Source organism: Eublepharis macularius, chromosome 1, assembly GCF_028583425.1.
Source record: "Eublepharis macularius isolate TG4126 chromosome 1, MPM_Emac_v1.0, whole genome shotgun sequence".
In the NCBI taxonomy this organism is placed as follows: Eukaryota; Metazoa; Chordata; class Lepidosauria; order Squamata; family Eublepharidae; genus Eublepharis; species Eublepharis macularius.
The window spans coordinates 213,493,579-213,513,881 of record NC_072790.1 but is presented as its reverse complement, the minus strand read 5'-3'; the positions used below and the strand labels follow the sequence as shown (position 1 = coordinate 213,513,881).

At 44.1% G+C, this 20,303-nt stretch overlaps 1 protein-coding gene across 3 annotated transcripts in view; it reads right to left on the bottom strand.

Annotated features, from left to right (window-relative positions):
• CCDC85A (coiled-coil domain containing 85A) overlaps positions 1 to 20,303 on the bottom strand; it is a 186,399-nt gene that overhangs the window by 7,855 nt on the left and 158,241 nt on the right. Inside the window, exon 4 of one of the 3 annotated variants that reach the window (XM_054996493.1) lies at positions 10,788 to 10,910. The exons of the other annotated variants lie outside the window; for them this stretch is intronic. Coding sequence (XP_054852468.1) covers positions 10,788 to 10,910 — 123 coding nt within the window. The remainder of the gene's footprint in view (positions 1 to 10,787; positions 10,911 to 20,303) is intronic. 3 annotated transcript variants of the gene reach the window in all.

Genomic DNA, 20,303 nt, shown 5'->3' with positions numbered 1-20,303 from the left:
GGGCTCCGGGCGGATCACAACAGACTTAAAATATACCACACAACTAAACATATCACCATTAAAAGCATAAATAATACATTTTAAATATTTGGTTTTTCATGTTTTTAATTATTCTTCCCCTTTAAAAAGAGGGGTGGAGAATTGCACAGACTGGACTTCTGTACGACTGGATACATGTGGAGTGTCTAGTTCACACTAGATATTGGCTTGGATCTCATAGAAGATTTGTGCAGATGAAAGAAGAGGGTGATTTTTGCTGATTACCCCCTCCCGCTGCAGACCTCAACTCCCCCCCCCCCCCGGGTTCCTGGAAGTCCCCTTTTCCCCAGAAGTAGCCTTTGGGGGGCATTTTGGACTGAAGCAGGAGGGGAAGCTGCACTTTGTGGACAGAAACCTCTTCTAAGCATACTGTAGAAATCTCCAGTAGATCGAAGCCATTAACTGTGTGGTGGTAGGAGGGATTCAGTCCACACAAGCAAAGACATTACTTCGTAGAATATATAAACAGCCTATAAACTGGAGCTAGGATTCCTGTATGCATTGGCCAACCCTTCATGTTCTGTTCTAACTCCTTTGCATCTTGTCCTGTGCATTCTTAACTCAAAAGGGCATATTAGTATTTTTGGTTGAAGATGCAAAACAAGCTTTATTTTAATGCTAAAATGTACATTTTTGTTTCCTCCTCCTTAAGGCTCCTCAGTTAGGAATAAGTAGATAAAGACTGTGACCTTAGTGAGACAGAAAAAATGCCATCGTCAGTGAAATGTGCAATGTAAATTTTCATGCACTTCATTTTGTATTCTCTCTTCCGAGCCTGAAATCATATTTGGAGAAATGTTATGAATTTTTTAAAATGCTGACAATATGCTCTGAATGTATTTTAATATGGAAATGAAACCAATTATCCTTTAATTCTCCTGTAGTGTAGATTTACTGACTTTAGGGGAACATGATTGTTGCCATGCTCCAGTCAGCCGTGCATGATGTAGATTCCCAGTAAATGGAAGAGGGTACAAAAGCTAAGAAACTACCTTTGGAGATGGAGTAATTTTGTATTTTATTCTCCATTTAGAATGTTGAGGGGGAAAGCATATTTAAGGGTTACGTAAAATATTTTTAAAAGCCCATCAAAATGGAAGAAACATGTAGCCTTCACCAGTGGGCGCCAGCATGGAACACCATGCCCACATGAGATATCTGTACAAGGGAGGAGGTAACTTTTTTCACCGCCATGGAAACAACAGTGGCAAGCTAGCAAATATAAGAACTAGAGCCCAGAGTGCAATTAAGACTAGTCTCTGTTGAGCTACAGACAGTGTTGATCTCAGTAATTCTGGAGCCCTGGGCAAAACCAGGGGATGGAACCTCAGAACCATTGGAGGGGGCACACAGCACAGCTTTCAACCAGCTTATTGCTGCCACTGGTGCTGTCTGATAGTTAGGGAATGAGTGGACATGAGATGAGCAGAGGCGATCCCTCCCCTGCTCAGCTGATTGCCCCACCCACACTGCCTGACACTCGGACAGGGAATGCTGGGCATGAGCTAGGTGAAGTGGTGGGCCCCTTGGCAGTCAGGCCCCCAACCTCAGGGCCCCAGACATCTGTCCCCAGTTGCCCTGGGGCTAAGACTTCTCTTCACCACCCCTACAGGCCAGGTTTCTAAACAGCCACTCATCTTGACTAACTGTAGAGAGTAAGAATCACCTCTGCGGGCAGGAAAAGTTCTTTTCCTTTTACACTGCTGATATTCCACAAATGATTCACATTGGTAAGTGTGTGCCATTGAGCTGACATTTTTATCAGCATTATCAGGCTCATTTTGCAAGAATGGAAAACCTAGTGTAGGGCAAAATATATCAATGCTGGGCTTATTTATTTATTATTATTATTTATTTAAAGTATTCCCACCATCTGCATGCTAAATTGTTCCCTAATGTTGCACCTACGGGCTTGCTATAGTGCAGAGCAGTTTTTCAAATATATACTATAGTGATTGACTTGCAACTTGCTGGGTGCCATTTTGTGCTCACACTTGCTTCCACTTCAATAACCAACTTGCTCTCTGTTTCACAAGGTTATTGTTCCAGCTTGTTCCATGCCATGCACTAGTGCTTGACCACCTTTAAGCTGACTTAACTTTCATACTGTTGTACAACAAGTTCATTCTCTCTCTCTCTCTCTCTCTCTCTCTCTCTGCAGCTCCATGTTTACTTTTCTGAAACCTGTTGGTATTCTCTCTCAGCTGCAAATCTGATTTCAGCTTTGGATGCAAAAGTAAACAAGTATTTGCTGCAAAACTAGATTTTGCTCAGGGTTCAAAACTCAGAAAGCATGGAAACGATACCCAACAAAGGAAGACCAGAAAAGCTCAGGGTTTTCCCACCTTCTCAAACTAGGAGAAATTAAACAATTGGGACTTTCTATCTATGATTATAGAAGAAACTCTGACATTGGTTGGTTTTCACATCCACAAACTGTAGCTAGCTCATGTTCTACTCTTAGGGAAGATGTGAAATGTGATTTGGGGATCTTGCAAAGGAGCAGAAGGCAGGTCCATCGGTATACCCATCAAGCCCATTCATCTCGTTCTGTGCAGTTGTAATCTCTGGTGGCCCAAACCGCATGAGAGTTAGGAAAAGTGAAACGGTGCTTTCTGTTGCATGGCAAATGCATCCTAGATCCTTCAGTAGCTCAGGTCTTCTGCAGGATAATGAAAGTGGTCCTACTTTGGCAAAATTAATGTAAGAAAAGCCGACATAAACATTGAGGTCTCCAATTTAAATGTTATGATGGGTGCATTAAAAAGGCTCAACCCACACAGGGTTTCACTCGTCTGGCATCTCATTTAAACTGTGTTGCTGGTCCTTATTTGCACAGCAAGGATCCATGGCCCATGCACATGCACACTAATGCTGCATGTGCTAGGCTCAGCAACCCAATTTAAAACAAGATGCTAGCTGCAGGGAACACGAAGCAAGTGTCTCTTTGTCTGGTTCATTTTTTAATCCCTAGAATGCATTTTAAATCAGGCCTTACAAAAAGTTGGATGGTAAGAAATTTCAATAAATGTTTATTATTAAACACAGTCATAAACAGTAGCTTTAATGGTTTGTTTTAAATTCTCACCACCTCTACCCAAGGAGTAGCTTTAATGGTTTGTTTTAAATTCTCACCACCTCTACTCAAGGAAAACTATAGGTATTCAAAACAACTGATGTTAAGCAGTGCAGGCAGGCAAAACCCAAATTCGAAGAGGACAGATGAATATGCCTTATATTGAGTCAAATTTTGGGTTCATTTAGCTCACTATTTTCTACTCTGATTGAAAAGCAGTTCTCCAAGATCACAGGCAGAAATCATTCCCAGCTCTGCTATTGGAGATAATTTTAACTGAAGATGCCAGGGAGTGAACTAGGTAAAGAATATGCTTTGCCAGTGAGCTATGGGCCTGTGTTCCAGTTATGGCAAAAATCCCCCCAAACACCATGTAACATATTTGCATTATTCGATCTAAGTTTGCCACACAAGTGTAGCACAGATGCACAAAGTAAGGTGAGTATGGTTGATGCAAGCAAAGTCTTGTGCACAAAGAAGAAGAGAAAAAGATCCTGCAGGGGGCAGCAAGCTCTAGCTAGACAGGACTGTAAGGGAAGTACCTTCTTTCAAAAAGGACTTTTCCTTGTCTGTTAACAGAATGCTATTAGGCCTAAGAACAGGCCTTTCTGAGAACTCTACACACATGCTCTTGGCTAGCAAGGCAGCTAGTTTAGCTGTTACCTTCCTATCCAGTTTCTCAGTTCCATAAATAAAGCTTACTTTGAACATTGTTACTGTTAATCAGTTCAATGTCCGGACTGCTGTTTAGCCACTCTGCCAACAAGAGAGAGCCCAGAAGGTTCAAATAAGCCAATGAAGAGCAATCTCTTCAAGAGGTGAGGGGTTAAGGGTCACTAGCTTATCTGAGCTGAAGGAAAATCCCATCCAAATCTGACCAATGAGTGACATCCATCAAGGTAACATGCACCAAGCGGTACTGAAATCAGAATTTTGGCATAAGTGGGACATGGTTTTACTACCCAGTCTCCCCAACCCCTAATGTAATTCATGGTGCTTTCATCATGCACTCTAACAGCTGATATAGCACAGTGCTTCAGAGGCCAAGCAGTGAAGACTGGGAGTCTTGAGTTCAAATCTCATCACAGTCATGGAGTCATTGGGTAAGAGGAGGCAGATGCAATTCCTCAACCTCCTCACTGCAGCTCAGGATTATAGTACAAGCTACCTTCAAGTGTTATTTTAAGGGACACTGGGGAGAACTACTTTTTCTCCCCACTAGAAATATCCCCTCAAAATTGCTATTAGCTTTGGTAGTGGGGAAAAACAGGTTCTTATATTGCAGCAGTCTCTCTTCTATCTTGACTAGGAGTGATAACAGTTTGGCTGGTGGGGAGGGAGATGGCATATTTATTGGGGAAACAGCATAAACTAGCCCCTATGTCCCACCATCTTGGACCCTGTCAATATCAGGAGGTCCTAGTGTTTCTTTTTGAGGTCAAAGGATACATTAGGCAATCCAGTCACAGATTATCAACCCCCCCCCCCGAGATATCGTATTTGTATTCCGCCCTCCCCGCAAGTAGGCTCAGGGCGGACAACAACCTTAAAATCATTTTAAAACGTTTCATATTAAAACATTAAAATATCATATAAAAAGCTGTTGCTTGACTGCCTCTCAAAGGAAGGTTGTAGGGTGGCATTTGTACGTGTGAGGCAAGTTTCATGGGAAAGGAAACAAAAAGGTTGGGAACCCAGGACACAGCGGATGTGTGCAGAAAGCGTCCTTTTTACTATAGCATTAAATATTTTATCAAACTATGAAATATTTAAAACATTTACAGAATATATTGGAGAATGTCTTCTCCCCCAAAATGTTCCTTATCTGTTTCAGAGGAAAACATAATTAGAAGAGATGTAAACCTCCCCTCTCCCAGGGATAAGTTCCTGCAAAGCTCAGCCCTCTGGGAGGCAATCCATTACTTTTCATGGAAGGGGGAAAGCTGCCCTATTCAGAGCCAAACTACAAGTGATGAATTACACTTGCAGGGCAAGTGAACAGACTCATGTGTATTCCTCCCTGTTCACTTGCCATTCACTTGCGCTCCACTTGTTGCTTGGCTCTCAGTCATGAAATCCTATAAGTACTCTTTGTAGTGGACAAAGGACCATATTTGTTTGGTTCCATGTACAATTGAACCAGACCAGCATAAGTGTTGCTCCTGTACCAACTTCTAAGAAATGACTAAATAAGGTCTTTGCAGAAAAGGACACCTGAAACTAGGACAAAGGACTTCAAGCACCTTCTACAAAAAAACCAGCACTGATGACTTTTTTGGTTTTGGTTTTTTAAAAAAACAAAGCAAGCAAGCAGAGTCAAGGTGCTAGTAATGGTCCAAATTAATTTTTTCAAAGGATGGACTTCTAAAATGCCCCCTGAAATCTTGTTCATGGGGGAAAGTGTATCCAGGGTGGGAAGGGGGGCATTTCAGACTGTTGCAAGAACCTGAAATGCCTCCCATCCTGCTCCTTGTACTTGAAAGAAAGTCCTTGTACCTGAAGAAACTACTCTGCTATGGCTCTCACTGAGTGACATTGAGACAGTCTCTCCCTCTTAGCCTGATCTAGCTCCCAAGTTTGCTATGAGGATAAACTGAGGGAGAGCCATGTACACTGTCTCAAGCTCCTTGAAGGAAAGGGCAAGATAAAAATGCAAGAGGATTTCCTGCAGGCTTAGGGGGCACCGAATGAAATGGATTAGCAGCTGTTTCAGGGCAGACAAAAGGAAATGCTTCTCCATGCAATTTAAGTGTATGGAGTAGGGGTGTGCAAGCCAAAAATTTTCGGCTATAGCCGAAAGTAGAAAGCCGAAAGAAGATTCTCTATCGTTAAAGCCGAAAGCCGAAACAAGAATCTCTTTCGGCTTTCGACTTTCGGGATTCTTTCGGCATTATTTCGGCATTCTTTCGGCTTTTTTCTATGGGAAAATGCCTCCGTCTTCCAGGACGCCTGGAGGAGGCATTTTCCCACCAAATAAGCCCAAAATTGGTGGGGACCTTCCACTAACCCTTCTCTAACAACCACCCAAGTTTCAGACAGATTGGACTTTGGGGGGCCATGTTATGGCCCCCCAAAGCAGGTCCCCCCATCCTCCCATAAGAAAGCGAAGGAGCAGCATATTGTTAGCATGCTGCTGCTGATCTTTCTTCATTATTTCCTATGGGGAAAAAATGAAGAGGCAGGCTTCCTTTGCCAGGGGTGGCATTTTGCATGCAAAATGCCCCCCAGCCCTCAGGGGCCCTTCTCCCACCCCTCCTCCCACCCCCCACCAAGGCTCAGCCTGCTCCCACTTGGGGGGGCCATTTCATGGCCTCCCCAAGTAGGTGCTCTAATCTCTACCACTGACAGCTGGGGGAGGCTTGTGTTGCCAGGGGTGGCATTTTGCATGCAAAATGCCCCCAACCCTCTGGGGCCCTTCTCCCATCCCTCCTCCCACCCCCCACCAAGGCTCAGCCTGCTCCCACTTGGGGGGGCATTTCATGGCCTCCCCAAGTAGGTGCTCTGCTCTCATCTCTACCACTGACAGCTGGGGGAGGCTTGTGTTGCCAGGGGTGGCATTTTGCATGCAAAATGCCCCCCAGCCCTCTGGGGCCCTTCTCCCACCCTTCCTCCCACCGCCCACCAAGGCTCAGACTGCTCCCACTTGGGGGGGGGGGCATTTCATGGCATCCCCAAGTAGGTCCTCTCAGCCCCTAAAGTCCACCCCTTACAGCCCCACACAAACCCAATTCCCCCCCAGCTGCCACACACAGACCCAAATCCCCACATTAGCCCCCCACAGACCCAAATCCACCCCCACCTGCCCTACACCCATAACCCCAGGAACAGGCTGGCAAAGGCCAGCCCTCTCCCTTTGTTCCCTATGCTGGGAACTTCTAAACTCTCTTTCCCTGGGCAATTCTGCACAGCCCAGGGGTGCCACAATGGTGGGCACACTTCTGAGTGCCAGCTGGTCCCTGTGAAAGAGCACCTGAACCACAGACACCCTCCCTCAAATTCCCCCACCACCTACAGAGATGGCTGGCCAGCCAGCCCCATTGTTCCCTATGATGGGAACCAACTGCACAACAAAGAATAAAACAAGAACAACACAAAATAAAGTTTTAAAAAAATTATTTTCTCCCTTCCAAAGTACAAGTAGGCAAAGCATTATGACACATTACACCAGCAGTCCCCCACACAGAAAAATTAAAACAAAACTCACTTAACATCAGAGAATCACAAAGCATGATTCCTGTCAAAAACACTTTATTTCTTGAACAGCTTTAGGTTACACAGCAGGGGGGAACACCAAAGGGCATGGCAGCACTATCTTACACAAAAATAACACAACTCACTTAACATCAGAGAATCACAAAGCATGATTCCTGTCAAAAACACTTTATTTCTTGAACAGCTTTAGGTTACACAGCAGGGGGGAACACCAAAGGGCATGGCAGCACTATCTTACACAAAAATAACACAACTCACTTAACATCAGAGAATCACAAAGCATGATTCCTGTCAAAAACACTTTATTTCTTGAACAGCTTTAGGTTACACAGCAGGGGGGAACACCAAAGGGCATGGCAGCACTATCTTACACAAAAATAACACAACTCACTTAACATCAGAGAATCACAAAACACAATTCCTGTCAAAAACACTTTATTTCTTGAACAGCTTTAGGTTACACAGCAGGGGGGAACACCAAAGGGCATGGCAGCACTATCTTACACAAAAATAACACAACTCACTTAACATCAGAGAATCACAAAAACACAATTCCTGGCAAAAACACTTTATTTCTTGAACAGCTTTAGGTTACACAGTAGGAGGGCACAACAGGGCATGATAGCAATGTACTACAAAAAATAATACAACCCACTTCACCGTTTTTGACAGCAATTGTGTTTGTGTGATTCTCTGATGTGAAGTGAGTTTTGTTATTTTTGCGTAGTACACTGCTTTCCTGCTCTGCGGTGCCTTCCTACTGTGTAACCTAAAGCAGTTACAGAAATAAAGTGCTTTTGACAGCTATTTTTTGGGGTGATTCTTTAATGTGAAGTGAGTTGTGTTATTTTTGTGTAAGATACTGCTTCCATGCCCTTTGGTGTCCCCCCCCCTGCTGTGTAGCCTAAAGCTGTTCAAGAAATAAAGTGTTTTTGCCAGGAATTGTGCTTTTGTGATTCTCTGATGTTAAGTGAGTTGTGTTATTTTTGTGTAAGATAGTGCTGCCATGCCCTTTGGTGTTCCCCCCTGCTGTGTAACCTAAAGCTGTTCAAGAAATAAAGTGTTTTTGACAGGAATTGTGTTTTGTGATTCTCTGATGTTAAGTGAGTTGTGTTATTTTTGTGTAAGATAGTGCTGCCATGCCCTTTGGTGTTCCCCCCTGCTGTGTAACCTAAAGCTGTTCAAGAAATAAAGTGTTTTTGACAGGAATCATGCTTTGTGATTCTCTGATGTTAAGTGAGTTGTGTTATTTTTGTGTAAGATAGTGCTGCCATGCCCTTTGGTGTTCCCCCCTGCTGTGTAACCTAAAGCTGTTCAAGAAATAAAGTGTTTTTGACAGGAATCATGCTTTGTGATTCTCTGATGTTAAGTGAGTTTTGTTTTAATTTTTCTGTGTGGGGGACTGCTGGTGTAATGTGTCATAATGCTTTGCCTACTTGTACTTTGGAAGGGAGAAAAAAAAATTAAAACTTTATTTTTTGTTGTTCTTGTTTTATTCTTTGTTGTGCAGTTGGTTCCCATCATAGGGAACAATGGGGCTGGCCGGCCAGCCATCTCTGTAGGTGGTGGGGGAATTTGAGGGAGGGTGTCTGTGGTTCAGGTGCTCTTTCACAGGGACCAGCTGGCACTCAGAAGTGTGCCCACCATTGTGGCACCCCTGGGCTGTGCAGAATTGCCTAGGGAAAGAGAGTTTAGAAGTTCCCAGCATAGGGAACGAAGGGAGAGGGCTGGCCTTTGCCAGCCTGTTCCTGGGGTTATGGGTGTGGGGCAGGTGGGGGTGGATTTGGGTCTGTGAGGGGCTAATGTGGGGATTTGGGTCTGTGTGTGGCAGCTGGGGGGGAATTGGGTTTGTGTGGGGCTGTAAGGGGTGGACTTTAGGGGCTGAGAGGACCTACTTGGGGATGCCATGAAATGCCCCCCCCCCAAGTGGGAGCAGTCTGAGCCTTGGTGGGGGGTGGGAGGAAGGGTGGGAGAAGGGCCCCAGAGGGCTGGGGGGCATTTTGCATGCAAAATGCCACCCCTGGCAACACAAGCCTCCCCCAGCTGTCAGTGGTAGAGATAAGAGCAGAGCACCTACTTGGGGAGGCCATGAAATGCCCCCCCAAGTGGGAGCAGGCTGAGCCTTGGTGGGGGGTGGGAGGAGGGGTGGGAGAAGGGCCCCAGAGGGTTGGGGGGCATTTTGCATGCAAAATGCCACCCCTGGCAACACAAGCCTCCCCCAGCTGTCAGTGGTAGAGATTAGAGCACCTACTTGGGGAGGCCATGAAATGGCCCCCCCAAGTGGGAGCAGGCTGAGCCTTGGTGGGGGGTGGGAGGAGGGGTGGGAGAAGGGCCCCTGAGGGCTGGGGGGCATTTTGCATGCAAAATGCCACCCCTGGCAAAGGAAGCCTGCCTCTTCATTTTTTCCCCATAGGAAATAATGAAGAAAGATCAGCAGCAGCATGCTAACAATATGCTGCTCCTTCGCTTTCTTATGGGAGGATGGGGGGACCTGCTTTGGGGGGCCATAACATGGCCCCCCAAAGTCCAATCTGTCTGAAACTTGGGTGGTTGTTAGAGAAGGGTTAGAGGAAGGTCCCCACCAATTTTGGGCTTATTCGGTGGGAAAATGCCTCCTCCAGGCGTCCTGGAAGACGGAGGCATTTTCCCATAGAAAAGCCGAAAGAAAGCCGAAAGAATCCCGAAACGTTTCGGCTTTTTTCTTTCGGCTACCCGAAACGTTTCGGCATTCCCCGAAACGTTTCGGCATTCCCCGAAAGAAGCCAAAACACTTTTGTTTCGGCATTCTTTCGGCATTCTGAATGCCGAAACGCACATCCCTAGTATGGAGTTAATTGCCCTGTAACTTGGATGGCTTTTAAAACGGATTAATATTTTTCATAGTGGATAGGTCTATGAATAGCCACATGCAATCTCCATATTCTAAAGTAATAGAGCTTTGGATACCAGATACTAGGACTAGACTAGAGGGAAAATTTTTCTGCCCTGTTCGTGAGCTTCCCAGAGGCATCTGGGTGGCCACTGTTCATGCTGGAAACTGAATGCCAAGACCAAACGCTAGGGCAACTTCCTATATTGCTCTTTTGTAGGGTGATCAGACTCTCCCACATTCCATCCATCTAAACACAGTTGTGTGAATGAAGAAGCTGGCCACACAGTGGCCAGATATAGAGGCAGACAAGGTTCTTCTGCACCTCACAGTCACGTTAAAAAAAAAAGGAATTTATGCAAGTGCAGCTTTTCATTCCCAGCATGGGCGTGCTGCTCTTGCTGTCAAGTCAACATGGGTGATGTATGATAGTTGACACACGTGGAGAAACATGTGTGAGATGACAATAACATCGCCTTTTTGCTTTCCCGCTGAAATATGTTGATGTTTCAGGCGCAATGGATCACAGATGGTCACAGAACACAAATGGGAGATCTGGCACGTATGCGGCCAAACAGCAAGGCATGTTACCTTGAGGGCATTAACCATCGCTTCAGGCTGCTGAGAAGGCGAGGAGGCCTGGTCACTGAAGCTAGCTGGAGGCCTTGAAGAGCAGAAATTCCCATCTGCCCCTGATGGCATCCTAACGGGACCCTTAGTAGAAAATCAAAAACTATTTAATAGTGAAACGAGTGCCATTCTAATCAAGCAGAACAATTCCCCCCCACCCCCACCCCACCCCACTTTGATTCCATTTCCATTCTGAGTATACAATTCAGTCCTGCATCTTGCGCCTGTGTACTGTTGTTGTTTTTCCTGGAGCAATGCATAAAGCTGCTTTGTACTGATTCACACAGTTGGTCCATCTTGCCCAGAACAGTCTAAACTGATTTACCAAGGCTTCATTCAGAGGTCTTTCGCAGCCTTAATTGCTAATTTTTTTTTTTAGTTGCTCTAATTGCAGAACGACAGGCCTTCCAATGGCCTCCACCTGGAAGGTCCAAAAATATTCTGACTCTTAATGGGATGATAACTCGGTCTCAACCTAGAAAGTTAAAAAGTCAGGAACTCAATCTAGAAAACTGAATCCTACATAATTCAATAGGATTTAAGGGTTGTTTTTTTTTAAAAAAAGTATTTCCTTACATTTTCAAAGCTCAACAACAAAAACATTATTGTTTTGCAACAACTAATAATTTCAATTATTTCAATGCAACTTCACTTCTCTGGACCAGGGTCCAGGATTCTAATCTCAAGAAAGTCAAAGGGGACACTCACGTAACATAAGAAGTAGTATTAATACTTGTAAACAGGCTGCAATGATAGCAAGTGGCTATGTTAAGTGGCTTAATTTGTGGTTGTGAGTTAGTATGAGAGCGATCCTGGGACATCAAGGACACAAGATTGTCCTATGTAAGGAGTTTTGATCCCAAAGGGTTGTGAAGCCCATGAAAGTGGGCCCCGGGCTTTTGAAGATTTATTGATCTGTGCATGCTTTTTTTTAAAGTGGGTCACCATATCAAGTAATTTAGGACTTGTAGGTCACCATTCCAGAATGGCTGGGAACCACTGGTCAGCATGATCTTCAGACATCATCCAACTGAATGGTTCTAACAGGCTTCTTGCAGACTCTCACTTCCCCTTAATGTAAAAACTGCATAATACATACATTCCCCATTAATGCGCCTAGCCCACTGTGTCACTTTGGAAGTTTCCACTTCCCAATTGCCTCTGGGTTTTTTTTACCAGCTTCTTGTAAGCCTCTCTAAATACAAGGCTCAAGATGCTTCCTGCAGTCTTTGAGGGAGTTCAAGGCAATGCTGCAGTTGCTGGGGCAACCTAATCCAGCTGCCTGCTTTGGCAAAAAGCTAAAAATACCCTTGCCGCAGCTTCACAAAATCAGTCCAAACACTGACAGCCGCATCAGATTCTGGGGGAGATGCCAGTGACCTTTTCAACCAGACTTGCTTTTTAACCCCCCAAATAAGTCATCTCTGATATTGTCCTCCTCAGTTTAAATAATGTTAGAAAGGGGAAGAAACAATTGCTTGTAAGTCAACTCTCATTTTTAAAAAGGCTGGCTTTAAACAATCAGCAGAACTGATTGAAAAAAATAATTTCCATCGGGATTGCCAGAATCTCTGTTTACACAGACATTAAATAAAATGAGGCACACTGTGCAAGCCCATAGCCAGAAATTTTGTGGAGGGAGGGTTCTTCTAAGTCAGTACAAATTAATAAAAGTGTAAACATTTGTAATCTGTTGTTTAGCAAAACAATACAAATACAATGAAGTTTTTAATAATCTCAAAAAACAATATGCAAACGGAGCAATGCTAAGTAAGTCTACTTGGAAGTAAGTCCCATTTCATTCAATGGGGCTTACTCTCAAGCAGCGGTTCTTAGAACTGCAGCCACAAACATACACAGCGGGTCAAGTGCTTGTCTGTCTTTTCAGAATCTCTCATTTGAACCGCTGGCCAAAACACAGGAAGAGGCAGCTGGGTAGAATCCTGCCTGCTTACATCTCCTAGGAGGGCTTCTGTGGCCCTCCCATGACCACCATCCAAGCATTGGATAGGCTTATTATAAACAGGGTTGCCACGATGGAGAGAACAGGGTATACATTTACAGAGTCCCTGGTATCCCTGGGGCCCACAGGCCACATAAGTCATGTGATTTGTTTTCATATGATGCTTAGGTTAGGTTTGGGTGGTGTGAAAAGGAGCCAGTCATTGTCTAACAGCCCGTCATGGGTCTTGGCAGCCCCGACTGTAAAAAAATTAGGCTATGGATCCTGTTCAGACACCAGCCCAGCCCATTTTTAGAAGAAATGCCAAAATGATTTATCATTTTTGATTAATTACTTGGCCTGGGTGCAACTCCCATGTGTATAACCACAATTTGCTTACTCAGATCCTGGATTTCTTATGAGACACCGATCATAATGTTTAGGTTTACACATGTTTGATACTGTGCAGATAAACCCTAATCAAATATTACATCCATGCATGATTACCTGGTAATCATGCCAGGCATCAGGGAGGTGGGCAGGAAATGACAGGAACACACAATCTCATCTCCACCATTTGCAGAGAAAAGATCAGGGGGCAGTATCATACCCATTGAACCCTTTCCTTTGAGGGATCTTTTTTCAAAAGATGGGATATTTATTTAATAAAATAATAACATGAACGAAGGGGCACAGGAAGGCTTGGATGTTAGCTATGCTTTTAAATAAATACACGGCTAAAGTGAATAATTACTGATGGCTGTTAAAGAAGTCTTTAGGCTCTTGAGTATCTCACCTTTGGGTCAACTGCCTGTCATGCTGTCATGTAATTTAGCTGCAAAAAGAATCTACAAGGGGAAGGGAGAAATATGGATCAGAACCAGGCAGCCAAGGGGGGGGGGCTCTTCTGCACCAGTTTTCCAACCAGAAATACTCCATTCAGGGGGTCCAGAAGTGCCTGTATTATTTCCCCCAACAGGGCTAGGGAGACTGAGGAAGCCATTTTCAATCAGGAAAATGGCACTTTTAGCAGAAAGAAGAATTACCCTCCTTCTCAGCAGCATGGCCCCAATCCGTATTGTTCAAGCCCCACCCCTACAATTACTTTCTATGGTTAAATTACATTTGGGGGTATCAGATCACAGCTCCTTGACATCCTATATAGTCTGGCCTTCAGTTTCACATCTTTTTAAGAAACAAAAGCAGTGGAGCCAGCCATAATTCACTGTTATCTTGATAATCCAAACATGCCAAATGTTGATAGAACTGTAAACGGTCCTGACAGTCATCATGGAAGTGCCAGTGGGAGCTCCATTGCCCCTTCATTGCCACAAATCTGCTTGTCTTGAACAGCCAGAATGCTTACTGCACTCCAACTGAGATATACAAACAAGCTGACATCCAGGCATGCATGACCTGCGGAGTCAGGAACTGTTGGCCCAAACCAAATGTGTAAATGCTTGTCAGAATGCCAGTGTGGTGGTCGGTTTCGTTTTCTCCGCCATGTCGGACGCTCCTCTTCGCTGGCTCGAGAGGAAGCGGCCGAGCACCCTGTCCGGGCGGCTGATCTGCGAAGATTAGCCCCCAAAACTCCCAGTGAGGGAGGCTGGGTCCGGGACGCTGCGGGAAGAGCCCCCTGGAATCAATGCGGGGGGTTAATTGCCCGTTTGTCCCTACGGAGGCCGGCGGACGTGCGCGGCGCCTCGAGTGCTGCCGGGCCATGAGAAACGGCAAAGAGCAGAATTAGGCGAGAGCCTACAAGTAAGCGAATTCCTTCTGTTATTACAAGCGTACGTGAAGGAGAGGTGAGATCTGAAGCCAAGAGGGCTCACTCTTCCCCTTTGCTGAGTCTCAAAATTTGGTTGGCGCCCCCCCCCCAAAATGGCAACAAAGAAACAAAGTCCTGCCCTTGGCAAGTCAGTTTCGGCTGCCTTAAAGGGAGAATTGTTGGAGGAAATTGTACGGAGGGCGGTTGGTGAAGCTATAAAACCCTTTGTTGACAAGCTGAATGAAACAGATCAAAGGGTCGGCTTAATTGAGAGCGAAGTGAAAACCATCAAGGAAGCAGCGGGGGGGGCAGAGAAGTCTGCTCGGGAAAGTGCGTCACTCGTGAAGGCTACGAATAAAGAGCTTAAACTGGTGGAGAATCAGTTGATCGGGCTACAAGTGGAACGAACACAGACAATTTTGCGCCTCCAGAATGTGAAAGAGGAGGAAAACGAGGACTTACGGGGTCTTGTCTCGGAACTATTGGCGACACCCGCGAGGGCAACTAAAGAAGAAGTTAAAAGCGCCATTTTGGAAGCCCGTCGGGCTACTTCAAAGTATGCAATGAAGCGTCAGTTGCCGCGCGAGATCATCATCGATTTTTCATCTAAGAGGATCCGGGACACTATCCTATACAATTCATACAATGCGGATTTGGACTTCTTGGGCAACAAAATTAAGATATTGAAAGACGTCCCATTTCTAGTCCGGAAAAGACGTTTTAAGTATAAAAAGTTCGCAGCTCTTCTGAGAGAACGTGGAATAAAGTACAAATGGTTATTTCCGGAAGGAATCTGGTTCACCCATAAAGATCAAGCCTTTAAGATATTATCAGAAGATCAACTAAGGGATTTTGAGGACAGGAACCCAGAATTCCAGTGCACCAAGCAAGACGAAAAGGAGAAGTCTGAGGGGGAGGGGGAGGAAACGAGCAATGCGGCTGCAGTTGCGCAGAGAGAACTCCGTCCGGGACCCAGGAGGGGAAGAAAAATTTAACTTGAAATTAAATTGTAATTTGCATTTAGTAAGGTCAACCACTCCATCAATATAATATAAAGCTTTAACTTTTGAATAATGGCAGTATGAAGGGAAAACAGAAATGTAGTGTTTAGTGTTTAGTGTTTGTAGGGTACCTTCCCCTTTTTTCCACCCCTCCCTCCCTCTCTCTTTTTTCTTTCCTCTTTCCTATCCCTTGTGTTATTGTAGTCTTTTGTAGTTACTGTTTTGTAGGGTATGTATGTATGTAGTAGTTGTATGTTAGATATTGAAAATAAAAAATTATATATATATAAAAAAAAAAGAATGCCAGTGTGGTGTCATGCTTAGAGTGCTGGACCAGGATCTGGGAGACCTAGGTTTGAATCCCCACTCTGCAATGGAAGTCTGTTAGGTGACCTTGGGCCATCACACACTCTCAGCCTAACCCAATGTAGAGGGCTGTTGTGCGGATAAAGCAGAGAGGAGAATGATATAAACTGCTTTGGGTCCCCATTGGGGAGAAAGGCAGGGTATAAATGAATACAAAATAAAATAATAATTAAAATAGATATCTGATGCTGATTACCCACGCTGTATTGCTTTCAATGGGATGAGAGGTCCCATCCAGGGCATGAACACACAAAGCTGCCTTACACCAAGTCAAAGTGCTGGTCTATCAAGGTCAGTATAGTTCATTCTGACACGCAGTTGGTCTCCAGGATCTCATGTAGAGGTCTTTCACATCACTTACTGCTTGAGCTTAAATTGGGATGGAACCTGGGACCTTCTGCGTGCAAAACAGATGTTCTACCAATGAGCCACTATCCCTCCCAAATTCTAGCCATGTGTAAAATATTTTTTAAGTGGAGCTACAGTGGGATCATGGCAACTACCTTTATAACTTGTTTGTTTGTGTTTTACATTTAAAAGCAAGAGAAAAAACACATCAATGAAGGTGTTTCTATGTATCTGGGGACAGGAAGCTTTTGCAAGTATGTAGGAAAGTATTTGTTGTGAAATTAACCTCCCCTATTTAATATCCTGCCATGTGCTGGGCAAACTCCAGCTGTAGAATGTTGTGAGCAACTGAGCATAAGCTTAAGGGGAAAAGGGGAAACCAGGGAGGGGTGAAGCGGAACTTGGCCAGCTCAAGTCCTATCAGTTTATACTGTCCTGGAAGAGAGAATTAAAATTAGAGGATACACACTGCAAAGCTATATACCACATCAGTACACCTGCAGTCCCCCAAACAAGGCAAATAGCACCCCAAAGGCTGTTTTATGTTAGAAACCCTTCTCCCCATGTGCTGTGGTCATTATCTGAATTGGGCCCTTGTGTGCTTGGGAACCAAGGTTCCAGCAGGGAACTAACAGTTGGTGTGTGACTGACTGGTCAGAGAACCCAAACATAGCCCATGGAAAACCATGTGTTGTTTGACCCAAAGTTAGAGAGCAACAGCACTACAGTGGTAAACACCTGAAGTCCAAGGCTAAGTGCACAGGAACTTATCTGGCTAGCCCCGGAATTTAGCAGTCTTTCATTAGAGTGTGTTGGGGCAGAGTGGATTTCACAATCAATTATCCCTCCTCCCTTGCAATCCCTTGTCTTTTGCTAAAAGAAAATAGAGTATTAGCAAAGGACAGGGTATCCTATATAATAGTATCGGCTTAGAGGGGGAAAGTATCTCAAGTTCCCTCTTTCTTTCTTGCACAATCTTGTCTCCTCCTTTATTAATTCTTTATTAATCCTCCTTTATTAAACCAGAACATCTGATCAGTTTCAGCACATATCAAGAGGTATATATCAAAAGCCCCTTTTACCCACTCCGCAAAAAAAAGGGAAAAAAATGTCAGAGCAGAAATGAATTTACAAAGTTAGTTCTTCAAGCAAGAAGAAAAAGCCTCCTTGAAGATAATAGAAAAATTGTAGGACTTCTGTATACATTGTGGATTGCAACCTTTAGCCTGAGGCAAATAACCTCTTTCTTGGAGTACGTCAGTCTTTACACTCCAGCAGAGGTTACTGCTTGTGTCAGATATGGGGCAAGGTAGTAAAAGGGGCCAACTTCAAAGTCCAATGCTAAATATGTTTTTTTTTAAATTTATAGTATTTCTAACTCTATTTTTCAACATTCAATAGGGTGCAACACATAAATGATAACACAACAGAATTTCCAACAAAACTAGATCCTAAGGTGACTTGTCGAAGAATAATGGTGAGAAATGATCAAATATGAAGAGCATACTGGCATATTTTTTCACATTTTAAAATGCAGGTTACATTAGATTCTTGCTGATATGTATTTTATGCACCCAAAAATGCAAATCGTAATGTGCAGCTCAGAATCAACCTCCTCTTTTTAAGCTGGGTTGCTGGAGCAGTTGTCAGCCACTGTTTAGGCTCCTGTTAGTCTGGCTTTCATGCAGGGTATGACAATGAAACTGTCTATGTAGCTTTGATCAGTGATCATCACACAAAGATCAATAGGAGCAATTGCATCAAATCGATCTTGTTAGATTTTTCTGCAACTTGTAATGCAGTCAAGCAGGAGATGCTGATGACCCACCTACAGGCCCCTGGCTTGCGTTAGTGAGAGCTCTCATTTGTCTGTAGCAAAGGTGTCCCCCACACAGGGAAGTCTGCCATCTGAACAGTTCCAAAATAAAGCCCATGTTGTGAAAAATGTAAGAAAATTATGGCTTGGATACACGTTAACATCTCTGTGAATGCGAGGATTTCCACCCAGGGAGGATGATTTTCCCACCTCCCATCTCCTGGGGCAGCCCAAAATGCTTGACATTTGAAGCTTCCAGAGGAGGGGGGAGATGGGAATACTGAGCTCTGTGAGAGAAAGTCCTTGCACCTATGGAAACAGTCCGAATCGGACCCACTGGATATCAGAATATTAATGATATTCCTTGTGACGGATTCAATTCAACTTCTTGTTTGCAAGTTACAGTTCATCTCTTCTTTTCCATCAGCATTCCTGCAATAAATAAAGAACCATTGCTTGAAATAAGAAACAAGTGAGTAATTCTATGCACTGGTGATAAATTGTTTCTTGTTGAATGCGAAGATGATCCTGTGGCTTGTGCCTGGAAACTTACCAAACCATCAGTATACTGATGCCCATCTCCAAATCCTGGTTCATAACTATCACCAGAGGTGCTTTCCTCTCATCCACTGGACAGATGACAACCTCATAGACAAAGTGGGTGTTCCACTTGCACAGGCCATCTCTGTTTGTCAGATGTCTCATGCTATTTGCCTGCATTCTCTTACACTGTGAAATCCACCTTGACTGTCAGACAGAAAGATGGACTGTTAAACAAACTGATATACAGGTGGACTGTCACTCTCCACACCTGCAGAGCAATTTGGGCCCCACATATTCTATATCCTTAGTCCTCCCTATCTTAGCAGCCATGGTGCCTGAAAGTCCACATTCAGGCTGCAGCAAAGAGCAGTTTTTTTAAAGAAATAGCCTGATATAAGGAATTTTTCTTTCAAATGCAGGTTATTCTGCCCCAGCAACTCTCTTGTATGCTTTTCTACCTTTATGCTACAGTAATAATAGTGCCTATTAAATTATAATTACCATTTTTAACAATATGCCCTAAAGCAATGGGATTTATGAACTGAACTTGTACCCTAAAACGTACCCAAAGCTGAGCTGTGACTGTGCATAGCAGGTGAAAATTCATAGTGATGGGCAAAGCATAATCTTTCAAAGATCTCCCTGTGTTCTTTAGAACACAGTTTGAACAGCACTGTCCTAAGGTGCCTGGCGCTGGTTGAAAGAAAATGCTGGATTTGAACGGACTGCTCTTTATATACAGAGATATTTCTGTCCCACACTCTCCATACTGCAGATTCCTGTGATGGCTTCTAGCATGTAAAAAAAATTACCAAGACTAATCAACATAATTAAATCAGTTAAAAATAGCCAGCAGTAAAACAATCAACAACAGTCATATACACAAACCATCATTTTAAATCATCCCAAAATCAATAGCCGCAAAACCAGATAAAAAGTTATGAAGAGTTGGAGGAGGGGGGTAATTGGTGGTGGGGATCAACCAAAGGCCTGGCCAACAGGAACCCTCCACTATAAAAGTATACTCCAAGCTCTCAGGAGAGTTGGCCAGGCCTTTGGTTGATCCCCACCACCAATTATATGTATTTTTGTGCCTTCAAGTCACAACCAACATATCGGGACCCCAGCAGGGGCTTTCAAGGCAAGTGAGAAGCAGAAGTGGTTTGCCATTGCCTTCCTCTGCAGAGTCTTCCTTGGTGGTCCCCCATTCAAGTACCAACCCTGCTTAGCTTCAGAGATCTGATAAGATTGGGCTATACCATGCTGTCTCCACCCCACCCCACCCCCACCTGCCCAGGTTTTAATTAATGCCAAAACTAGACAGCATCAGAGCCAGGGAAGCAGCTGTTGGCAAGAAAGTGACAACATCAAGGTGCCACTACAGAAAAGGCCCTGACTTAGGCAACTGCCCTCCTCATCTCAGAAGGTGAAGGAACAGAAAGCAGAAAAGCTTAAATGGCATGCAGGCCAAATATTGGTGTGACCCAATATGACTTCTGTTATTTAAGCATGTTATATAATGGGGTTATATGATGGGGGTGGGGGAATACATAACTGTTGCTTATCTTCATCTTTTGACACACAGTTGACAGCAGAGAAAGGCTAAATCAATAATAATGTAAAGTAATTATCCGTTGTATTATAAACACATCTTATTCTTGTCATCAGCAAGCAATCTGAAGCCATTTTTAGT